Source organism: Stegastes partitus, unplaced genomic scaffold (genome assembly GCF_000690725.1).
Source record: "Stegastes partitus isolate 25-593 unplaced genomic scaffold, Stegastes_partitus-1.0.2 Scaffold3693, whole genome shotgun sequence".
Lineage (NCBI taxonomy): Eukaryota > Metazoa > Chordata > Actinopteri > Pomacentridae > Stegastes > Stegastes partitus.
Genome location: NW_007581424.1, coordinates 1 through 19,476, shown reverse-complemented (window position 1 = coordinate 19,476; position 19,476 = coordinate 1). Strand labels below are relative to the sequence as shown.

At 41.8% G+C, this 19,476-nt stretch overlaps 1 protein-coding gene across 1 annotated transcript; it reads right to left on the bottom strand.

The window, feature by feature from the left end:
- Positions 1 to 13,295: 13,295 nt before the first annotated feature.
- On the bottom strand, positions 13,296 to 16,583 carry LOC103376173 (protein AAR2 homolog). Its single transcript, XM_008306541.1, has 3 exons — positions 15,524 to 16,583; positions 15,204 to 15,433; positions 13,296 to 14,045 (listed from the first exon to the last, which is right to left on the bottom strand). Exons 1-3 carry the CDS (start codon positions 16,290 to 16,292, stop codon positions 13,878 to 13,880), a joined length of 1,167 nt encoding a protein of 388 aa, XP_008304763.1. The 5' UTR covers positions 16,293 to 16,583; the 3' UTR covers positions 13,296 to 13,877.
- Positions 16,584 to 19,476: the final 2,893 nt, after the last annotated feature.

Below are 19,476 nucleotides of genomic sequence, written 5' to 3'. Positions count from 1 at the left end.
ACCCTGTTTTTAAATTCATCTTCTACAGGTTGGTCCCTCACAACCGAAATTTGCAAGTGTGTCTTATTTATCTAAAGTTCTGTGTTAAACAAATCATCAATTACAATATATTTAAAACCCTTGTTGGGTGTTCGATCTTTGTGCAGAATCAAACTGTTCTGAATGTTGTGTGTGTCTGTCATGTAGATAAATAGACTGTATTCTTTCAATAGAATATATTGCGCTGATGGAAAATTTAACATATCATTGAGACTACTTAAATTAAATAAGATACAAAGCTCTTTTTGGGGTGGTGTCCCAGGGGTTACATTTCATAATATGGGAATCTGTGTAATGTGCTTTTCTTTGAGGACTTTTCACATAAAAAACGAAAACACTATTACTACAATGAAATACATTGTAGGCCAACAATGGGGATCATTGATTGCATTTCATCATCTAAAGGAGGGATTGACCTCAAAGAAATAAAAAAAATGAAATACTTACAGATGAATTAGCTTGTGTAAACACACTGATTGCTAAAGAGGGGAGGAGGAAAAATTCTGAATATGGTTTTGCGACAACTGAAAAATGACTATAATTAGTAGGTAAGGAAACCAAGACTCTAATCTAGGGCTGACAAAAGCAAAAGATATTGTGAAAAGTCTTTTTGCATTAAATTTGTCATTCGTTGCTGTTCTTTTGTTCCAGAAACCTCAGACCTCTATCATTATCTATAGTGCATATGGCCATCAAACAGCCAGTCAACTGGGAAGAAAGAGATCCCGGCCTTTCATTAAAACATCAAAGAAAGTGTATCATTCCCCAAACTGAGCGCTTCACTGAGCCACTTGGTGCATTGCATGCCTTATTAGATGAGTTCAAGCTAATCCAACTGTAACCAATTGTGCGTTATTGTTCACGCTAATTACGCCGTCAGAGGAGGTCGGTCTCTACTGAGCTCGCCTCAAGTTCACATCGGGAGGTCAGAGGTCACAGCTGATAAGGGTTGAAACTTCTCACTCAGGCACCCGCCTTCCCTCCCACACTGCCTCACCCATTCACCCTCCCTTCACTCAGCAGCCTAACCTATTTGCCCTATACCTTCACAGCCTGGGAAAGATTAATCCGCAATAACGGGAAAATTGGGTTGTCATTGGAGATTTGAGTTAATACACATACATGCGCTCCCCGTCGTGGCCCTCTGACCTGTGCATGTGCTCCCATCAGTTGAGAGCACAGGTATGCAGGGAATGCCATCGCCGTAGAGCCAGACAGATGCTGCTGAGGGCTGCAAGCAAGAGGAATCGCAGGTTAGGAGGTGAGGACTGCACTTCACACCCACGTGAATGTTTGTTCAACCTGGTACCATTTATGATGGGAGCTCAAGTCGGAGGAGATGGTTCTGCCTCCACCGCCTCTATCTCCGACTCAAGCAGGATACAAGAGAGTTGTATGTGATGATGTGGAAGAATTTAGCCCAGCATCGTACCTCCTGTGGTGCAGCATTCGCCTGCAGCTATCTCTCAGCACCGTCTATCGTCTGTGTTTAACCCTGATTTGTCCTGTCTGGATCATAGGAAGAAGTGAGGGGCTTATCATTTCACACATAATAATCTCATTTCACAGCCTCTGGCACAGGGTCAGAACAGAAGAGAAGCACAGAGATTCTGAAAGCTGGAGGTCCAATCACATGCTGCTGCTGTGTTCTGTGTGTGTGTGTGTGTGTGTGTGTGTGTGTGTGTATGTATTAGGGGCCTCTCCTCTGTTGAAGCGGCAGGAAATTTGAGTTTCCTTGCAAGAAAATTTAAGGTAGCATTCAAAACCTTTCGGCACTTTTAGTGTATATAAAGGCGAGCATCCCTAAGCTGCGCAAATCTAAAACATGAAGCTATTTGGAATGCTTCGAATAGTGGGATGTGTATATACAGTATGTTTGCCTTCAACTCCACAGCTTTACACTGCATTTTTTGTGGAGTTTCTTTTACATTTTTCTTGTATGTGTTTGCACTGTGTTGTAGCGTTAGCAGGGATGTCATTGTTTGAATCCATCCTAATAATATTCCGCTGTCTGTGTGTTAGAACTTTTTTTCTTTGTCACAAGAAACAACAACAGTAATCATTTGGCAGCAACCCACCAAACAGAGAATGAAACTTTGGATTTAGATTGTGAAGGAAGGCAGCTATACTAGTTTTTTGGGGGGGTTGAGCCTCGGTTGACCACATATGTAAATATACCACCTATCCCCTTGAGTTGACTGTCTTTCAACATGCCCTTGCCAATGCAGAATTTTCCTTGACTGGACACTGAGTCCAGTCAGCTGCCAAATCTTCTAATCTGAAGCCATTTCCAAACTTTTTCAGCTGCTGAATTAGGTTGAATAACATTGGAGACAGTGCGCCTCTTCGACCTTCTGAAATCAACGTCCACAACCCAAATGCAATGGAACCTATAAAGCTGTCTGCCCATCTACCCATGGAAGCCAATAAACTAACAGAGTCATAGAAAACCATTATAAGACCAGGGAATACAAGTTCATCTGCATTCACTGACTTGGGAAGCAGCCTTGTGCAACAATTCCTACAAAACTTGAATCTGTACAACTTGTTTGGTCTAAATCTAGCATGTTAACCTGTCTGTTAATCCTCTCTAAGCCAGGGGCTGAACCATTTCTCATTTTCGTGAGGTTTCTCCAAAGATCGGTTGGTTGTATTCAGTTGTAGAAGTCCTAGTTATTCATTTTCACTTGCGACCTGAACCCTTGAGTCAGTAAGAATCCCATATCTCCCACGATAGGCACAACACATCCCACAGTATCCGTAGGACCCAGGGAGAGCACAACCCAACATTTTGTTGCACCTCTGTTTTCCAACACTTAACTAAGGGTCACGTTAAAAGCTGGCTGTGGAATGTTCACTTTCAGCAGCATCTCCAGGTGATTAGTTTCAGCTTGTAAATTTCCCCCAATGGGGGATCAATAAAATAAAATAAAATAAAAATAATTATGCTATTCTTTTCAATATCTCTTTTATCTTATGTGTCAGTCGTCTTCTTTTACTTCTCTCCTTATTCAATTTTTTATCTGCTTGATGGGTTTTTGCTATGAGCCCAAAGTGGTTTACATTAATGATGGTTGGTTTGTCAAACAAAGATAAATCTGAATAAAAGTACGGAGATAATAAGAATAAAAGATAAAATGCAATAAGCAATTAAGTCTGAGTGTCAAACTCTACTTGAATCAAATGCCAACGAAAGGAGGTGGGTCTTAAGCAGTGACTTGAAAGTTTCAAAAGTCTGAGCAGCTCTCACATGAGAAGATAAACTATTCCAAAGATTAGGTGCAACCACTACAAAGGTTTCATCAACTCAATTTGTGTATCTGGATCTCAGAACCTCTAAGAGCATCTGGTTGTTCAAACTCGGTGCTCCAATTGGGGAATTAAGATGCAACAGTTCTGCTAAGTAAGTTCTGCCACCAGCCCATAAAAACAAACAGTAAAATCTAAAAAATCAATCCTAAAACAGACAGCAAGCCAGTGGAGTGAGGACAGTACTGCGGTTATGTGATCATGCAAGTGTAAGTACCTCACATATTAGCAAGTAAAACCTGACTGACAGTTGCATAAATATTGTGACACTGTTTGAATGTATTCTGTGGCTGCATTCATCTGGGTAAGTATAAAATCATACACATTGTTTAAATTGTGATTTCTACTGTCGTATCTCCCGCAGCCCTCTTGCTGTCACTCCAGAAGAATGTTTTAATGACACGGCAAGGGTTATACATGCAGTTATAATGGATAGAACACATTCCAAACACGCAGCAGCTGCTGTTGCCAGTATGTCTGCTCTGCATACCCTACTGTATAGCACTTCATCACAGCCTTGAAAAATCCTAAGCATGCATGTGTGTGCATACATTGCTTTCAGGGGAGCCTACAAGTCTCACACTTGGCTTTGACAAAGTGCAGAAGGGTTGTTGCCATAACACAGTTAGGAATGTAATTATGGTTGATTGGTGGATCAGTGTCAATAAATCAATAACAAAGTGTACGGGTTAAGCTTGCAAGCTGAAGCATGTTGGTTTAAAGATGAGCCACAGTATAGGCCCAGGGAGGTTTGAACAGAGTCTTTTGTCTGACAGCATAATCCTTCATATGACACAGTGCTGGCCAAACAAATCTCACGTTTTAATAAAGACAGGAATTCTCGAGACTGTAAGTGGACCAAGTCTGGATTCAATGTGATGCTGAAGGGAATATTGTAAATGTATTGCCCTTAAGTATGAAGGCTTTATGTGTGGATTTGTAATGGATCATAGAGGGGCATAATTGTCTCCACTTCAATGATAGGTCCATGCTGCCTGTCAATGAGGGCAGACCATGAGTAAATTAAACACATGATGAAGAAAGTCCAGCCACTAGTGTGCATAGTCAACCAGCTAGTGAGCATCTTGCTTCCACTGAAATCAGTAAGATTCCTTATTGATCGATTCATAAACAAATAGCAAATGGTTGATTAAATAGAAGATTTCAGTAGGCAATTAAAAGAAAACGTATTAATAATACAGACAGAGAATCACTAAAGAGTGTGTTACAACAGGGGGAGAATGAGGTGTGTCAGAAAAGTTTCAGGACTGGTGTCGCAATAAGTCTGTCGGATTGTTAAGTCAGATAATACGGCGTTATCCTTATTTGTGACACAAAATGTCATGTCGGAGTCGGAATCCAAGGCTGTTGGTATGTTGAGGCTATTTTTTATGGGTTCCTGAAAACCTGTCGGATAGCAAGAAACTGTCTGGACTTCTGCTGATGACACTGTATAACACGGGCATCCAGTCCTCCAGGTACTATGTATTCAGTTAGTTTATTACTTGCAAGTAAGCTGACAGGAAGATGCACCTGAGGATCTTATGTATTTGCTTCTTCACTAATAGACACATATACAGATCCCAGGAATACTAATGGATCTGAATCCATCCTCACTTCAGTTCATCTGGAAGGGTCCAAAATCTACAAGGTGCTTCTGTAACTTCAAGCCATGGCACTTCTTCCTACTTTGGAATGTGACTGTTTAAACCAGCTTCATTGTTGAGTTGGTCAGTCTGCTGCTTTTTTTGACTTATTGATCTGGTTGTTGGAGAGTTTTGGAAAACCTTCATGTACTTTTTGTCATCTGGTTCTTTCACATAAAGGAAAGGATCAGTTTAAATTCAATGGCAGTAATTCGAAGTGTCTGTTAAGTCAGTAGACCATAGCTGTATTTTTAGTGGCATTTCAAGGGAAACACTGGTGGGGGGGCAATCGTCCAATGGTCATAGTTTGTGTCAAGTCAGTACTATAGTAGTGAAAGATGATGAACAGGAAGTAAGAAGTATTTGGATGTTTACAACAGAGTAACCCATCCGCACACTCTCTCGCAGTGTGAATGTGATAACTCCATGATCTCCATGACCTTGTCCTTGACCCCAACCCTGATCCCGTGACCCAAAGCCCCCATCTACTGAGCCCATTAATCATACAAAATACCTTCATGCCTATTGAGCTCTCGAGCTTTTCACTGGAGGCATGCTGGACTAATGAACTTCCTTTTTAGTTAATTCCAATTCACTGTTTCTCCGTCTTAGCAATCTGGGAATTTTAAGTACAAAGCCTGGCAGTTATCCGGGTTAGATTTTTAATAATATGTACGCATGAACGAATAAGTCATACTTTGAAATTAAGAATGTCTCCTTCTGCTCCCACTTCTGTCCATATCTGACACAGATGTTTGCAATGATCTCAGTGTTTTTACTTGTAGGGCAGCTTTGGTTTTGAGAAAAGGTCACGTTTGCCTGTCCTGAAGATGATTTTGTTTGATTAAAAAAATCTTCCCAGAGTAGCAACAGTATAGATTCAGCCGCTCATCCAGGAGTCTCAAAGACAAACAAATCTCCACTGTTTAGTGGACAGGATATGAAGGATATCTGCCACAGCAATCACTGAACATGTGCCAGTCAAACACGTGTAGGTGTGTGAGTGTATGTGTGTTTATGTGGGAAAGAGAGAGGGAGTGCATGCATGCACATGTAAGTACATTTGTGTGGTTTTGATTAAGAACCCCCAACGTGCCGATCTACAGACGGCTTTGTGTTTTGTCAGGCTATTGGTTATTAAGGCAAGAATTTGAGCATCGGTGACCCCAGATATTTAACTTAAGGCAGGTTGTATCCTCTTACTAACACAGCACTACTGCTGAAACAGAGGCATGACTGCAACTGAAACAATTCCCACTTGGACCAGTCAGGCATTCTGTTAGATTACAGCTTTCAACGTTTGGCATCTGTTTGATATACGTCTTCACGGAACACAAATCCCAGTCAACAAGTCACTTGACTCGTAACAAAGTTCAGCTCTTTTCTTCTTAATGTTTAAAGAAAAACAAACACATTCAACCATGTGCTCCTATGTCAGAGACTGAGGTCTCTTCCGGGCGTGTGAAATAATTGTGTGAAAAACTCCAAACTCCAAATTGGTTGGGTTTGATGGCAACTGATTTGCCAATCATTCCGTTGCTTTCATGATGCTGACAGGACAGCCAAAAGAAAAAGGAGACACTGCCTTTCAAATTAAACAAGACAGAGAGAGAAACAAACACATGCACGCAGACAGACCCAAACAGAAACTTCTTTAGTCTTTAAAAACTCTTTAAAAGTCTTTAAAACTGCCTTTATTCTGACAGAACCGAATTGTTAATTCTCGTGTTGTTTTCTTTTTTTGACTAATAAAAATACTGATCTAATAGTTAGACACATATCAGTAAAGTCCATGTTGGATGTCTGTGTGCACCCCTCACCTTGGGGTTGAGGGGGGTGGCATTCTGCACCACTTCTCTGTATAAAAACACTTCTTCCTTTCCCCTCTTTGACCATTAAATGTGACCAGATCACTGCACGTGTTTCCGTCTGAGCACGGGGTCTTTGTTTGTCTACCCATGAATCCTGGCAGCCCTGGTGTTGGGGGGTGCAGGAAGGGATGCAGACTGGAAGCTGTGGGAGTAGAATATCATTAGCCATAAAGCAGATCTTCACTCTGCATCCCCGTATGTAAACTCAACATATGGCCAGAGCCGTCTTTTCCGTAGCGCCAGCTGCATGTGACTGAGTGAGCTCTCAGATCAAATGTTTACTTTGAACTGGACTTCTTCCCTCAAGAAACTACAAGAACAAGCCCCCATCCCCCCACCCTGAACAGAGAGGTGGATACTCCCGTCAGGTTCTGACACCCCACCTGGCAAAACAGAGGAAATGGTTTTAGTGTGTGTTTGAGTGTATCCCCAGCACACACACACACATGCACATGCATGCATATAAAATCACACAGCACACATGCTTATACATTTTGGATGTAATATAATATATACTGTGGACTTGCAGTTCAATGTCACCTGAAGCACTGAGCTACGGTTGAAGCTGTTGAGTGAGACATCATATAATCCTAATGTTTTCACATGAATGCTTAAATGCAGCATGTTAGCAAATGGATTGACTAATACACTGTTGCAAAATCATTTTCTAAAGTTTCTGTGTTCTATCATGCCTTAAATTTTTATACTGTGATTTTTTTTTTTTAAATAACTGGCATGTCCACAGTCGTCCTCTTTCCCAGTCAGGATGCCCCAGTAGCCTTTGTGACGGCATTCTGAGGGCAGTCAGAACCTGACTTTCATTAGACTGCTGTAGTTCGGTGGTAATGTGGACATAGAGAAGGCCAAGAGCAGAAAAGTGGAGCTGGTCCAGACCAGGACAAGAGCCAATGTCTGTTTAGAGGCCAGACGGCATGGGTCAGAGGGGTAAACATCAGAGGCAGCAACAAACAAAGCCACATAGCAGAAAGGGATTGACACAGGGAGAGGATGGCCGCAAAGAGAAGCAATGAAAAGTGTTTGTGGAAATATATGAGCGATATTCCTTCTGGGTTTGTGAAAGAAAGATGTTTGCTGAAATGTTTATGGCAGAAAGCTGCTCTGCAGTTTTTAATGACATCATGGCAGATGAGCAGCTTCTGCAAGTTGTTTATGACTTGGGATGAGTAACTTAAGCCCCTTAATTATCCTAAACTGACATACCACAACTATACCACACCTAACATGGTGCTGGATTGTTGGTGAAGTCAGACGACATTTTTTGTAATCCAGATGATTTAATGTTCGCAGTTGTCTCTCAGTTTTGCGTGTAATAATCCACTGTATGACCCCAGATTTTTCAAACCTCTCCCATTTCAGCTTTAAGGCCCAGCCTACTCATCAGAGACCCACTGCATTCTCATCTACATCTCAACAGTGTTTGGCCATTAGGCCACTTATCTCAGATCCAGAGTCATTATCTCTTTGGAGTTCCATTAAAATCTTGGAATAAACGCAAACCGCTTTGGTCATATCTGCCAAATGTTAAACTTATCAACGGAATGTCCCATTTCTGGTTATATCCAATGTCTTCCCATGCACCAGATGCCAAGTCAAAGCTGTTGTAGCAAATCTTGCACTGTGTGCATCACATGGCTTTGTTTATTGCCTGTGGTTTAACATTGATAGAAAAATGGCCTCCTGTGAGCCAAACACGTGGCCACCTGGCTCCAGTGAGCCTGGCCACAGCATTGACGCATACATGCATGTACTCACACACACTGACAGAAGCCTGTTCAATTAGACAGACTTAATGGTAGTGGTGACAGCAGGATGGGACCGGAGACAGCTCGGGCTCAGATTAGGGACGATCAGCTGAGATGGGTCTAGGATTCTGGCCAGTAACAGTGAGGCACAGTTAGAGTTGGAAGGCTGGATGGAAAGACTCTAAAGAAAATGGCAATTATGAGTTATTTATTTAATAAACATCCTGATGAGAACTGATGCTGCTTTTGGGCCTGCTAATGATTATCAGTAAATTTTGGAGAGCTGAGTTTTCAGAGAAAAAAAAAAAAAAGTGGGACAGCAAGCTACGAAATACTGATAGCAGATCAGACCCAGCTCGCCCTGCTCTGCTGCTCTGGACGATGGTCCCATAACTCATCTTGAGCCTCAACAGGGAGAAGCTGAGAGAAGGAGGAAGTGGAATACGGTAGGAAAGAGTGGGATGGGGGAGAAAGTACACAAAGAAGGCAGGAAGAGGAAGATTTACTGCATTAAAGAGATGCTGGAATAAAACAGGGTAGGTGGGGGTTTTTTTTCTGCTGCTTTTTAAAAGCTCCATGTGTCACAAAACGATTAATGAAGGGTACACTAATGCACTCAGCAGGGGCAATTTTCTTTAGCACTTTATGTTTCCTGTTCATTAATTAATCCTTCACTTTATTTGGTCATGAGAAGAAGAAGAAGAAGTACACCCAGCACAAGCCAAGGCAAAGCAGTCATCTGTTACCTTTTGCAGCATAGTGAGGCCACATTTAACACCAAAATGGATTTTAAAGTCACTGAGCACTGCATTACATTAATTTTGCACGTTTTTTTGTGGTTTTTTTGTGGTTTGGTGCTTAACCATAATTTAGACTGAACAGAAACTCCCCTGCACATTTGCATTTACTACATTACTGGAATCATTTAGGGAAAGGCCTTTTAAAAAGCTGTCTTATTTGTATTAAAACTTATGTTCCATAGCGGAAATACTTTGCCCTCTTGATGTTATATTTCGTACCTGATGTGCAGGACAGCAGGCTGATAGAGGAAGAATATCACACAACACTGACAAAGGAGACATCTCTATATTTTAACATTAAGTGTGTGTGTGTGCCGGGGAGGGGGGGAATCAAAGCAGACAAAAGCAGTGTGTGTGTGTGAGAGAGAAAAGTCTGAATAATACATCAGAAATCTCTGAATTATTCACAAGGCAGTGGGTGCTACTGCAGGCAGCAGAGGGTGAAAAGACACAAGGCAAAGAAAAAAAGTACAGAAAACTGATATAAAGCAGAAGAACATACAGGAGAAAACAGGAATGACTTTTATACCCGGTGGAGAACAGTGAGCGATGAATGTTTTCTTGCTCTTCAGAGTGCAATCTGAAAGGCTGGTCTGCTCAGGGTTTCCCTCCTGCCCTTCCTCCTCTCCACGCTGCAGCCATTCAGCAGGTTCTCCCCTGGGTGGGGGGCTACCAGGAGGGGTCTGCTTCAAGCTCCAAACCCTCTCACACACAGACACACAACTGTTTAAGAAAAATAGGGTTAGGGGGAGAAAGTGAGCAACACAGAGAAGGTGTGTGTGTGTGTGTTTGGGGTCCAGGGCTATTCAGATCCTTTGTGCTGTGACGTCTGCCAGAGTTCATGCTCGGAGTGCCACAGCCAAAGACAACAGAGGCTCACTAAAAATGGAAGTCAGAGATCAGTCATCTGATGGGCAGGTGGGGGAGAATGAAGGATATCTGATGGACTGTGAATGGGGAATAGGGGACCGGGAAAGGTCTTTGCTGTGGTTTGTCTAACCCATGCTTGAATCAAAATTACCGCCCGATGTTTAGTTTAGCTCTCAAGGATGATATACAGCACAGGCGCAGACACTTTTATGAGCTCTGTGACAACAGTGAGACATGACAGTGGAGGTGATGTCTGTCTCCGTGTGCGCTAATCACAGGCTGCGCTCATTTCACCTCGACAAATTTAGTTGCTGAGCCCGGGGAGTTTATTGGCCAGCTGTTGTGTTCTAATGCTGTGTATGATCAGAAAGACACACACAGACCTCAAACGTCTACCGCCTTGTTATTAGCTCCTGCGTTTAATCACTTCTGCAGATCACTATAACAGGACATATTGTTCACACACACACTCTCTCTCTCTCCCGATGTGTGTGAAATTTCCAGGAGGGACTTTTAACCTCGTCCATCCCTGCTTTTCGCAGCTCCCCCCACCCGCCACGTCCATATGTCTGGGCACCAGAGCTCAAAACGTGCACGCGCCCATGACGCACGCTCATATATGCATCCTGGGAAAATGTACACGTGCCTGGCTCACATTTGGGTCATGCAAGTCAGACATGTGAAGCCCCGCTGGTGCTGCAGCAGAGGGGGATTACAGATCAACATACGCTTACTTATGAGTCAGACACCAGAGTCCAAGACGAAAAGGTGAGAGAAAGTAGCAGCTGGAAACTAATGTGTGTGGACGGGTAACAGAACCTGCAGACGGACAAGTACAAACTTTTTCTGACATCATATTTAGTTTACGAGACCTTCATCTGGAATTATTTGTTTTCACTGATACATCTGAAAAGAAAGACTTTAAACTGTGTCACACCGCCAGAGGTTTATCTATGCAATCTCTACCACACATTGAAAAAGGTTGTAGAGTAAACACTCTTTCCACTTCTGGACTAACTTCTCAGTAATCTTAGGACACAAACAATTACCGAAGGCCCACTTGCTTTTGACAACCTATTTATTATATTTACACATCTTGCTATTAATCAAAGCGGTCTCAGGGAGAAACAGACTTCACTTAAATGAGTGAAAGACAGATGGCAGGCAGAGAAAACACAACGATTAATCTGTATGGAAACAGGGAGACCAAAGAACATGACAACCTGAAATTAAAACATCCGCCAAATACAGTATGTTAAGATACAAAAACAGCTGTCGAATGACTCATCCTCCAGTTTATTTCTGAATGTCCACTGTAGCGGGAAAGAAAATTGATCTAATTGACCCATTTCAGCTCAGTTAATAATTGAATCAACTCATGATCAAACACCTGATTTGTTTAGTCGACAATTAATCTTAAAACCAGTCAGCGATGGGCCAAGAAGTCACACACACACACACACATTAACCTCCATCGTCGCTGCTGCCGTGAAGAGGGGAGGAGAGCGGGTGAGTGACTGGGAAAGAAACAGAGGGGCCTGTGTTTACACTGGCAGAGTGAACAGCCTGCGAGCCCCGTGGAAATGGCCAGCTCACATCTAATGGAGCTCCACCGTGACTGACAGGGCCTGCCAGGCTTTGAGGTTCTGCACAATCAACGCGGCCTGTTTCCCAGTGCGCTTCACTCCCCAGGGTGGCCGCACCAAACAAAACAAATAAGAAAGATTAGAAGGAAAATGATTGCCATACCAGGAACATGGCAGGAGAGCGTTCTCCAAGGGTGAAGGGGTGCACGCCGCGGAGAAAGGCTGGACATTTAATGAGTTGTCCGCTGACTTGCTGTACACTGTAATTCCGACGCTAATGGAAGGGTTGGAATGCCAAGGACGTCCCAGCAGAGCCATTTCTGCGACCGTCTTCATCGACAATGTCGAGCATTTCACCCCCAGAGAGGAAAACGTATCTACAAATCACTGGCGTACATTTCCTCCCATGTTGTGTTGTGATATGTTTCCACCCATGTGTTCCAAGCCATTTTCTCCATCTAATTGCATTCTAAAGGAAAATAACAACCAGCGCAGGGCCCCAGTGGTCTCACAGTGGACCACAAATACAGAATTGATCTTCTTTTTGGTGTGCGTAAATATTCTGAAGGGGAGTTTTCATCGTGAAGCCTACCATTACCATTCGTTTCACAATACCATCTGTCTTCTGGGAAGAGAATGGATGTTTTGTATTGGCATTTGGATCTTCATCAACAGGCCCAGACTCTATTGATTCACATAATTGCATTAGACGGCTCTTGTCCTTTTCACAGCAGCTTTATGGTTATAGATCGGTTTGTGGAGCCGGGGCACGTCAAGGCAGACAAGTCCAGCTGGAGAAAAAAAAAAGGTTCATGAAGGGCAGAAGGGAAAGGAACGAGTGAATAGACAGGAAAACACAAGGTCTGTCTCATCCATCATGATTGGAAAAAGACACACACACACACACACACACACACACAAAGATCAGAAATTGTGTGTGACTTTGTTACCGATTTGATGTAGCATCACACTCTCATTTCAGATATTTCTCAAAAAATGTCTTTAGATCAGATAAAGTTCAGAGATCACTTCCACTCTGACCCTCTTGACTCCACTACCCACTGCCCAACCAGCAACTACTACTCCTGTATCTATTCCAGCACCAAAAACAGCAACTTTTCCTTTTGTGTGAAGACATCTGAACAGTGACAGTCTTAAGGAAGTTGTAAATCTCCACAAAAAAGCCCATGTACGCCATCTAGAGGAGGGCAGGGAGACAGCACCTCCTGACAGGTATTAAAATGTGTAGTAATGATGAATGACACACCGACATAAACATTGTACAACGACTTTGATTCAGATGTGCTGTTTCTATTAAAATAAGAGTTCACAGAAAAGTAAAAGTTTTGGTAGGATGTTTAGTTGATATTTCAACCAGTTTCTTATTACAAAGCAGAACGTTAACAACATATGACAATATTTAGTGACTTTATTAGTTATAAAATTTTAGTTTCCAAAACTCTAGACTTTTAGTTTCCCCTCACTAAATCTTGCATGTCTTATGTAGACTTTTTCTAATATTAGTTGTTGTTGACAGCACAAAATGACATAACTATATGGTAGGAGATAACAGGTTTGTATCTGGCATTGGTCAAAGCTGCTACCATTGAAGTTTTCAAATTAAACTGAGATTAAAAGCACAAGGGGATCGATTTTAAAGATGGCACGAGTTAAACTTAAAAATATCACCACCAGAGGGCACCACTGTCCTCTACTACACTGCAGCTCTGCCATGGCTGTAACACTTCAGATTTATAAGTTACGTGCTTTCTTTATAACAGGCAAAAAATGTGTATTGTACTCGACCACCCACATGGAGCAACGTCACCCCTCTCTTCTAGAGCGTTACTGGTGTTAGTGAAACTAGGTCATTTGGACGACTGCAGCTCAAGTTTCCTCAAGTTTTCTGAGAATCTTTGTGCCCAGCAGTAAGTACTCCACAGCTCCCCTTCTGTGTCCCTGCGTTGTACACTGAATCCACAGCGGAGCAGTTTCAGTCCACTGTTACACCTTCAGGCAGCTCTACCACCACAGGTGCACAGTCGTCCAAGTCTGCATCGAAATCCCAGCGGAACTTCTTTGTCAGGTGGGCTTTGAACTTCTCTGCTCTCTTACGCAGGGTGCCGTCGACACTGGGTCCACTGGCAAACTGGAAAAAGTCCTGAGAAGAAATTAGACATAGTTATGGTTTGTAACCATAAGTGTGAAACTCCAGAACAGCAGTAACAACAGAGGTGATTTTGACTCTGCTGTGGATTCGTTGTTGCAGGCATTTCTTTGTTTCACACAGATCATTTGGCCACAACAATCAGAAATGAAAATAAACCTGATTTACTTGACAACAGTCCTCAGATATCAGACATATAATAGTGATGTTAGGTGACCTATTTTATACACTGGCAAATGAAAGAAAATGCATTTGTGTCCTTCTTATTACATGTGAAATATTTATGTTTATGGTAGAATAAACACAATCAGAGCTTAATGGGATCAAACTTTTCGCAGTTGTAGATGTTTCTCCTTGTTGCTACTGCAGCTTGTTTAGCAGGACTCTTTGGATAGGTTTGTCCGTTTCTTTTACTATAATGACTTAATCCTGAGCAAAACTAATTGAATAAAACAGCGTTTTCAAAAACTTGATCTTTAAAACAAATAATAGATGGGATAGTGGCTGCCTGGAGGATTATACTGGGCAGCTTCCAGGAGTGAATGTGTTGAACTGTGTGAGTGTGAACTGAGGTTCCTACGAAAGAAAATATTGCTCTCCGTGAGGTTTTACGAAACATATGAAGCCTTTACACTGAAATGTGTTATTTGTCATATCATTTGCTACCGTTTGGGAATTCCCAGCAAGTCAGAACAGCTCTGTGGCTCTGAAACAGAGATAACATTACTTTTCTGGATAACAAAAAAAAAAGCTTTATTTTTTTTTTTATACCTGAACACCCAAAAAGTACTTGTCAGTCTGAATAATAGAATCAGAGATTGTTAAAACACCTTTTTTTTTTTGAGACCCATTACAAAAGAAATAGGGCCGCAGCTTTGAAATACTAGGACTTTATAATAGAAGATATTCTGACATGTTGCAGAAGGAAAAGTACAAGTAAATAATGTAATTTAAAAAAAAAAACGCTTACAACAAACTTGCAGTATTTACATTTTTCGTTATCTTGCACTTTAAAATGTGATAATAAAAAATTTGGAAGCTGAAGTTCTTCAGTCTGTGTTTCATGATGAAGCTCTCACAAACATTTTCTATTTTTATTGTACTTTGACACTTTTTTCCTGGTATTTGAGCAGTTTATTTTTATCCATCTACCTGCAGTGTGGAGGTCAGGAAGTTGTTCTGTGACACGATGTCAACAAAGAAGTCGGGAGGTATTTCTCCGAGCTGGTGGTACAGCACAGCGATCAGCCCCAGATAGAGTTCTTTATGCTTCCGCATGGCCTCCTCTGAGCGACACAACAGAGTCAGCAGGCTCTTCCAGTGCTCAAAGCCCTCGTACACGTTTCCAATCAGGAAACAAACAAAGGCAAACTGCAGCTCACCTGGAAGAGATTAAATTTAGGTCGTTTTTATATATCAAATGTAACAATGTGCTATTATGATGACCTGTGATTTGTACATGTAGCACACACCTAGCAGGTTGAGGGGCTGCTGCTTGTGGTTTTTCTCCAGCACAGTCTCCAGGGCATAGCTCAGGTCCATGCTGCACTTGGTGATCTCGGCCGGAGTCGCCCCAGGAGGGTAGGTCTTCTCGGGGATGACAGAGAAACGCACCTCTGTTCCCTCCCTCTGTTTCATCCTGGGGAGCCTGTCCAGTCCCTCTCTCATGCTCTGACAGGCTGTGTCATTCCTTGGCTGCTCTGCCCTGTCCTTGGTGTGTCTGAACTCAACCTCAGGAACGACGTCGGCGAAGGCACATATTCGACCCGAAAGAGGCTGGAGGTTATTGGCCATCTCTTCACTGAGACGGTCAGTGAGGGACACCCACTTCCTCATCACCTCGTAGGGATAGGGGCCCAGGTAAGGATCCAGCTCTCGCAGGGTCGCCCGGATACGGCTCACCTCCTCCTCATTCTTGGAGGCTGAGAAGTCCAGAGCTTCCTCTTTAGGATCCCAGTTACCCAGTAAGATCTCCCTGGGTTTGAGAGTGAGGAAGTGGCCTGTCTTGGGGCCAATTTCTCCTCCGCAGCTTGGTGCGTTAACAGAGCAGTAGTTCAGGAAGTGCAGGCCTGGAGGGATCATCTTAACACCCCTGAAGCGAGGACCCACCTGCCAACTCTTGCAGTCTATGCCAAACTCTGTGCCCTGAGGGACGCCCAGCAGCACCAGGGTCGCTCCTTCCTCAAACAGCCTCCGAGCAACATCTGGATCCATGTCCACACTGCTGCTGCTGCTCGCCATGTCTCTACAAGCTACTCAACCCTACTAACCGAATGAAACAAAAAGACCCAACAACTGAACTTCACTCCCACCTGCTCGGTCAGTCTTTCATGTCCAGAACATTCTGAAGCATTTACTCGAAATGTGTAACAGCTAACAGAGTGCTGCTGCTTTTTAATGCTGGGTGCGGTTGATCTATTTTTCAAAAAAACTACGTCCGTCAACGAAAATAAAACATTCCAGTGACGTTAAACCCGGTTTAAAACTAGTATCTTCGTAGTAATGCGTATTTGCCGGTAAAATACCTTACTCGCCTCACGCTAGCTGCTGATGTTTCCAGTCGTTAGGAATTCGTTGGGTGCATAGTGGAAGGTGTGTAACACGTGTTTTCCTCCGAGCAGAAACAGTGCAGTGTTACAGGCGTTCCGCTCTCTGGTGTCCGCCTCAGTGAGGAGGTGCGCTGTTGTCTCAGTGGTGCTCGCTGATTATGTGAAGAGCAAAAGATGTTTAAAAAAAAACTACTGTCTTGGAACAAAGGTCTGCTCTTGTTGATATACCTACAGTATACCCCCATCACGAGTACTAGATAGATAGATAGATAGATAGATAGATAGATAGATAGATAGATAGATAGATAGATAGTTGCTGCTACTGACAACACTTCTACTACTCTTGTTATTGCTACTAACAATACTTCTTCTACTTTATTACCACTAAACGTACTCTGCTCTTAACTGCTTCTTCTGCTACTAACACTACCACTACTACTACTGCTACTACTACTACTAATTCTACTAATGAACACGAGTACTGCTACTACTGTTGACACTACTACTCATTCTACTTTTACTACTACTCTAAACACTACTACTACTATTACTACTAGTACTACTGCAACTACTACTAGTACTACTTTTTCTGCCACCAGTACTTCCACTATGACTGCTAGTACTGCAACTACTATTGACACTCCTACTATTAGTAGTACTACTGCCTCGACTGTTATACTACTAACAGTACTCCTGCTACCTTTAACCTCTTAAGGCCCGAGCTCTTGTTTGATATGAATATTTTGTTTCTCTTTGCTATTTGATCCGATCAAATAGCGAGGAGAGTAATATATATATAAAGAAAATTTAAATATGTTAAAAGATATGTATTGAAATCTTTTTAAAAATTAAAAACATTTTCAAATAACAATGATAAAAACAATAACAATAAAATAATAATTTTTTTTATAACAAAAATTAATTACCATGGTAATATAACCAAAAATGTGATGTCCACGTATGTGGATGCCACATCTTAAGAGCTTAATATTACTGTTACTACAAAAAGTACCACTATTTTTTTCTACTACTGCTACATTATTACTACTACTATTAACACTACTAATACTAATACTACTATTATTACTTCTTCTTCTGCTACTACTATTGCTATTGCTGCTGCTACTACTAACAGTACTATTTATAATATCACCAAGAATAACAACCACATACTTCAACTTGTATAAATCAGACATTTAAAATTTGTATTATAAGTCACAGACGCTAACATTTCATGTGTGTCACAATATATGGTTTACAAACACAATACATAATAGCTGTTACAACAGGAGAGACCTTGAAAATGTGCATTTTCTAAGAGTATTTGAATGCATTGTGGATAATTGTTTTAGCTTATCTGTGGTTACTATAAAACTATTCCATAAAACAAGTAACAATGCTGACATGCAAAAGCTGGTATAGTTTTAATAAACAAAACTATGAGAACTTGACAACGGTAAACATCCATGATTAAAACAAAACAAAACAAAAAAAAACAACTATATAAACAGAGTGATCGTGTGGTGTCCTCTGTTTGTTGCAGGAAAATTCCCTTGATATCTTCATGGGAAAGTAGCACACAAGTTTACAGGCAACAGGAAGACACAACATTTCCTACTTGGATAGCATATAGACACTCTGAAGTTTCTGCCAACAAGTGATTAGAGCCTTGATAACTTTGATTAATCTGATCCTTTTTCTCTTCTTTCCCTTTATTTTCTGGACAGCTGAGCAAGACACTCTCTTCCCCTGAAAGCACACAACAAGATTATTTTCATTATTTTTACATTATTTCTATATGGAGTGAAGGTGGTGGTTAAAGTTCTTCTTCTTACCAGATAACCAGGACTGCACTTGTGAACAATGAGCTGCTCCATGCTCTCAACCGGCTTTTCCAGGTCCGACCGCTGCTTGCCGCCCCTCTGACACCGCATCTGCTGTGTCATACCGTAGATAGAAGCCAGGATGCGGCGCGCCTGCAGTGAGACGACATTTGAAATGGTCCATCTGGCACATCTGTCGATTGTATTCCTACACAACAAGCTGAATCCCCCACTTCATAATTGCCACTGGGAAAAAATAATCTTCCTCTGTATTTGCCATATCTTAAATGTGACACAGTTGCACAGGCTGATTATGTGACAGGTTCACTCACATTACCCTGTCCATGGTGCTGAAAGTGCACATAATATTGTGCAATGTACCTTTCCTGAAGGGCAAGGGTCTCTCTCTTTGGCAGTATTAGAGGAAGCTGTCAAATTCTGCAAACAAAACAAAACAGCCAAATATGGAGTTATGTAAGACATTGCTTTTGCCGATCATTCAAAAGAGAAGAATTTAAAAGAGCCACAAGCCTTACTTGCAAAACAAACACTGGAGGGCGGCCTGTCACAGGGTATTAAAGCAGGGTTCCCACATGTTTAACAACAGCTGTAGCTGACTGCAATAAACCAACATAGGGCATGCAAATGTGGTGCCAAATACAGATTGCCGTTCATGGGAGCAATTATCCTCATGTCTCTGCATTATTTTACCTGCTCTGGATTAGAACCAATCCCATTGAAATAGCTTTAAAGGGATAGTTGAACTTATATAATGCAGTTTTACACTGGCCATACATTGTGACTGAAATGTCATTTATGCAACGAAATTACTTGATTTCATTCATCGGATAATGAATCATATAGATAGAAAACCTATGCATGAATCATGTCTAAACAAGGATATTAGACAAACTAAGCACATGTGGACTAAACATTGAAAACAATACTATGCTACTGTCTATCCTAAATGTCATGCCTAATCACATTATAAACTGCAAACTTTTCTTGATCCATTTATTCGGCTGTAAGAAGTTTCTCAACTACACAGACATA

What these genes read in the sequence shown, in the direction of transcription:
- LOC103376173 (XM_008306541.1), bottom strand. Translation starts at nt 16,292, where the DNA reads ATGGCGAGCAGCAGCAGCAGTGTGGACATGGATCCAGATGTTGCTCGG. An exon ending in GCAGCCCCTCAACCTGCTAG is followed by an intron (nt 15,434 to 15,523) that starts GTGTGTGCTACA and finishes AATCTCTTCCAG; the next exon opens with GTGAGCTGCAGTTTGCCTTT. An exon ending in TCCTGACCTCCACACTGCAG is followed by an intron (nt 14,046 to 15,203) that starts GTAGATGGATAA and finishes ATTTCTTCTCAG; the next exon opens with GACTTTTTCCAGTTTGCCAG.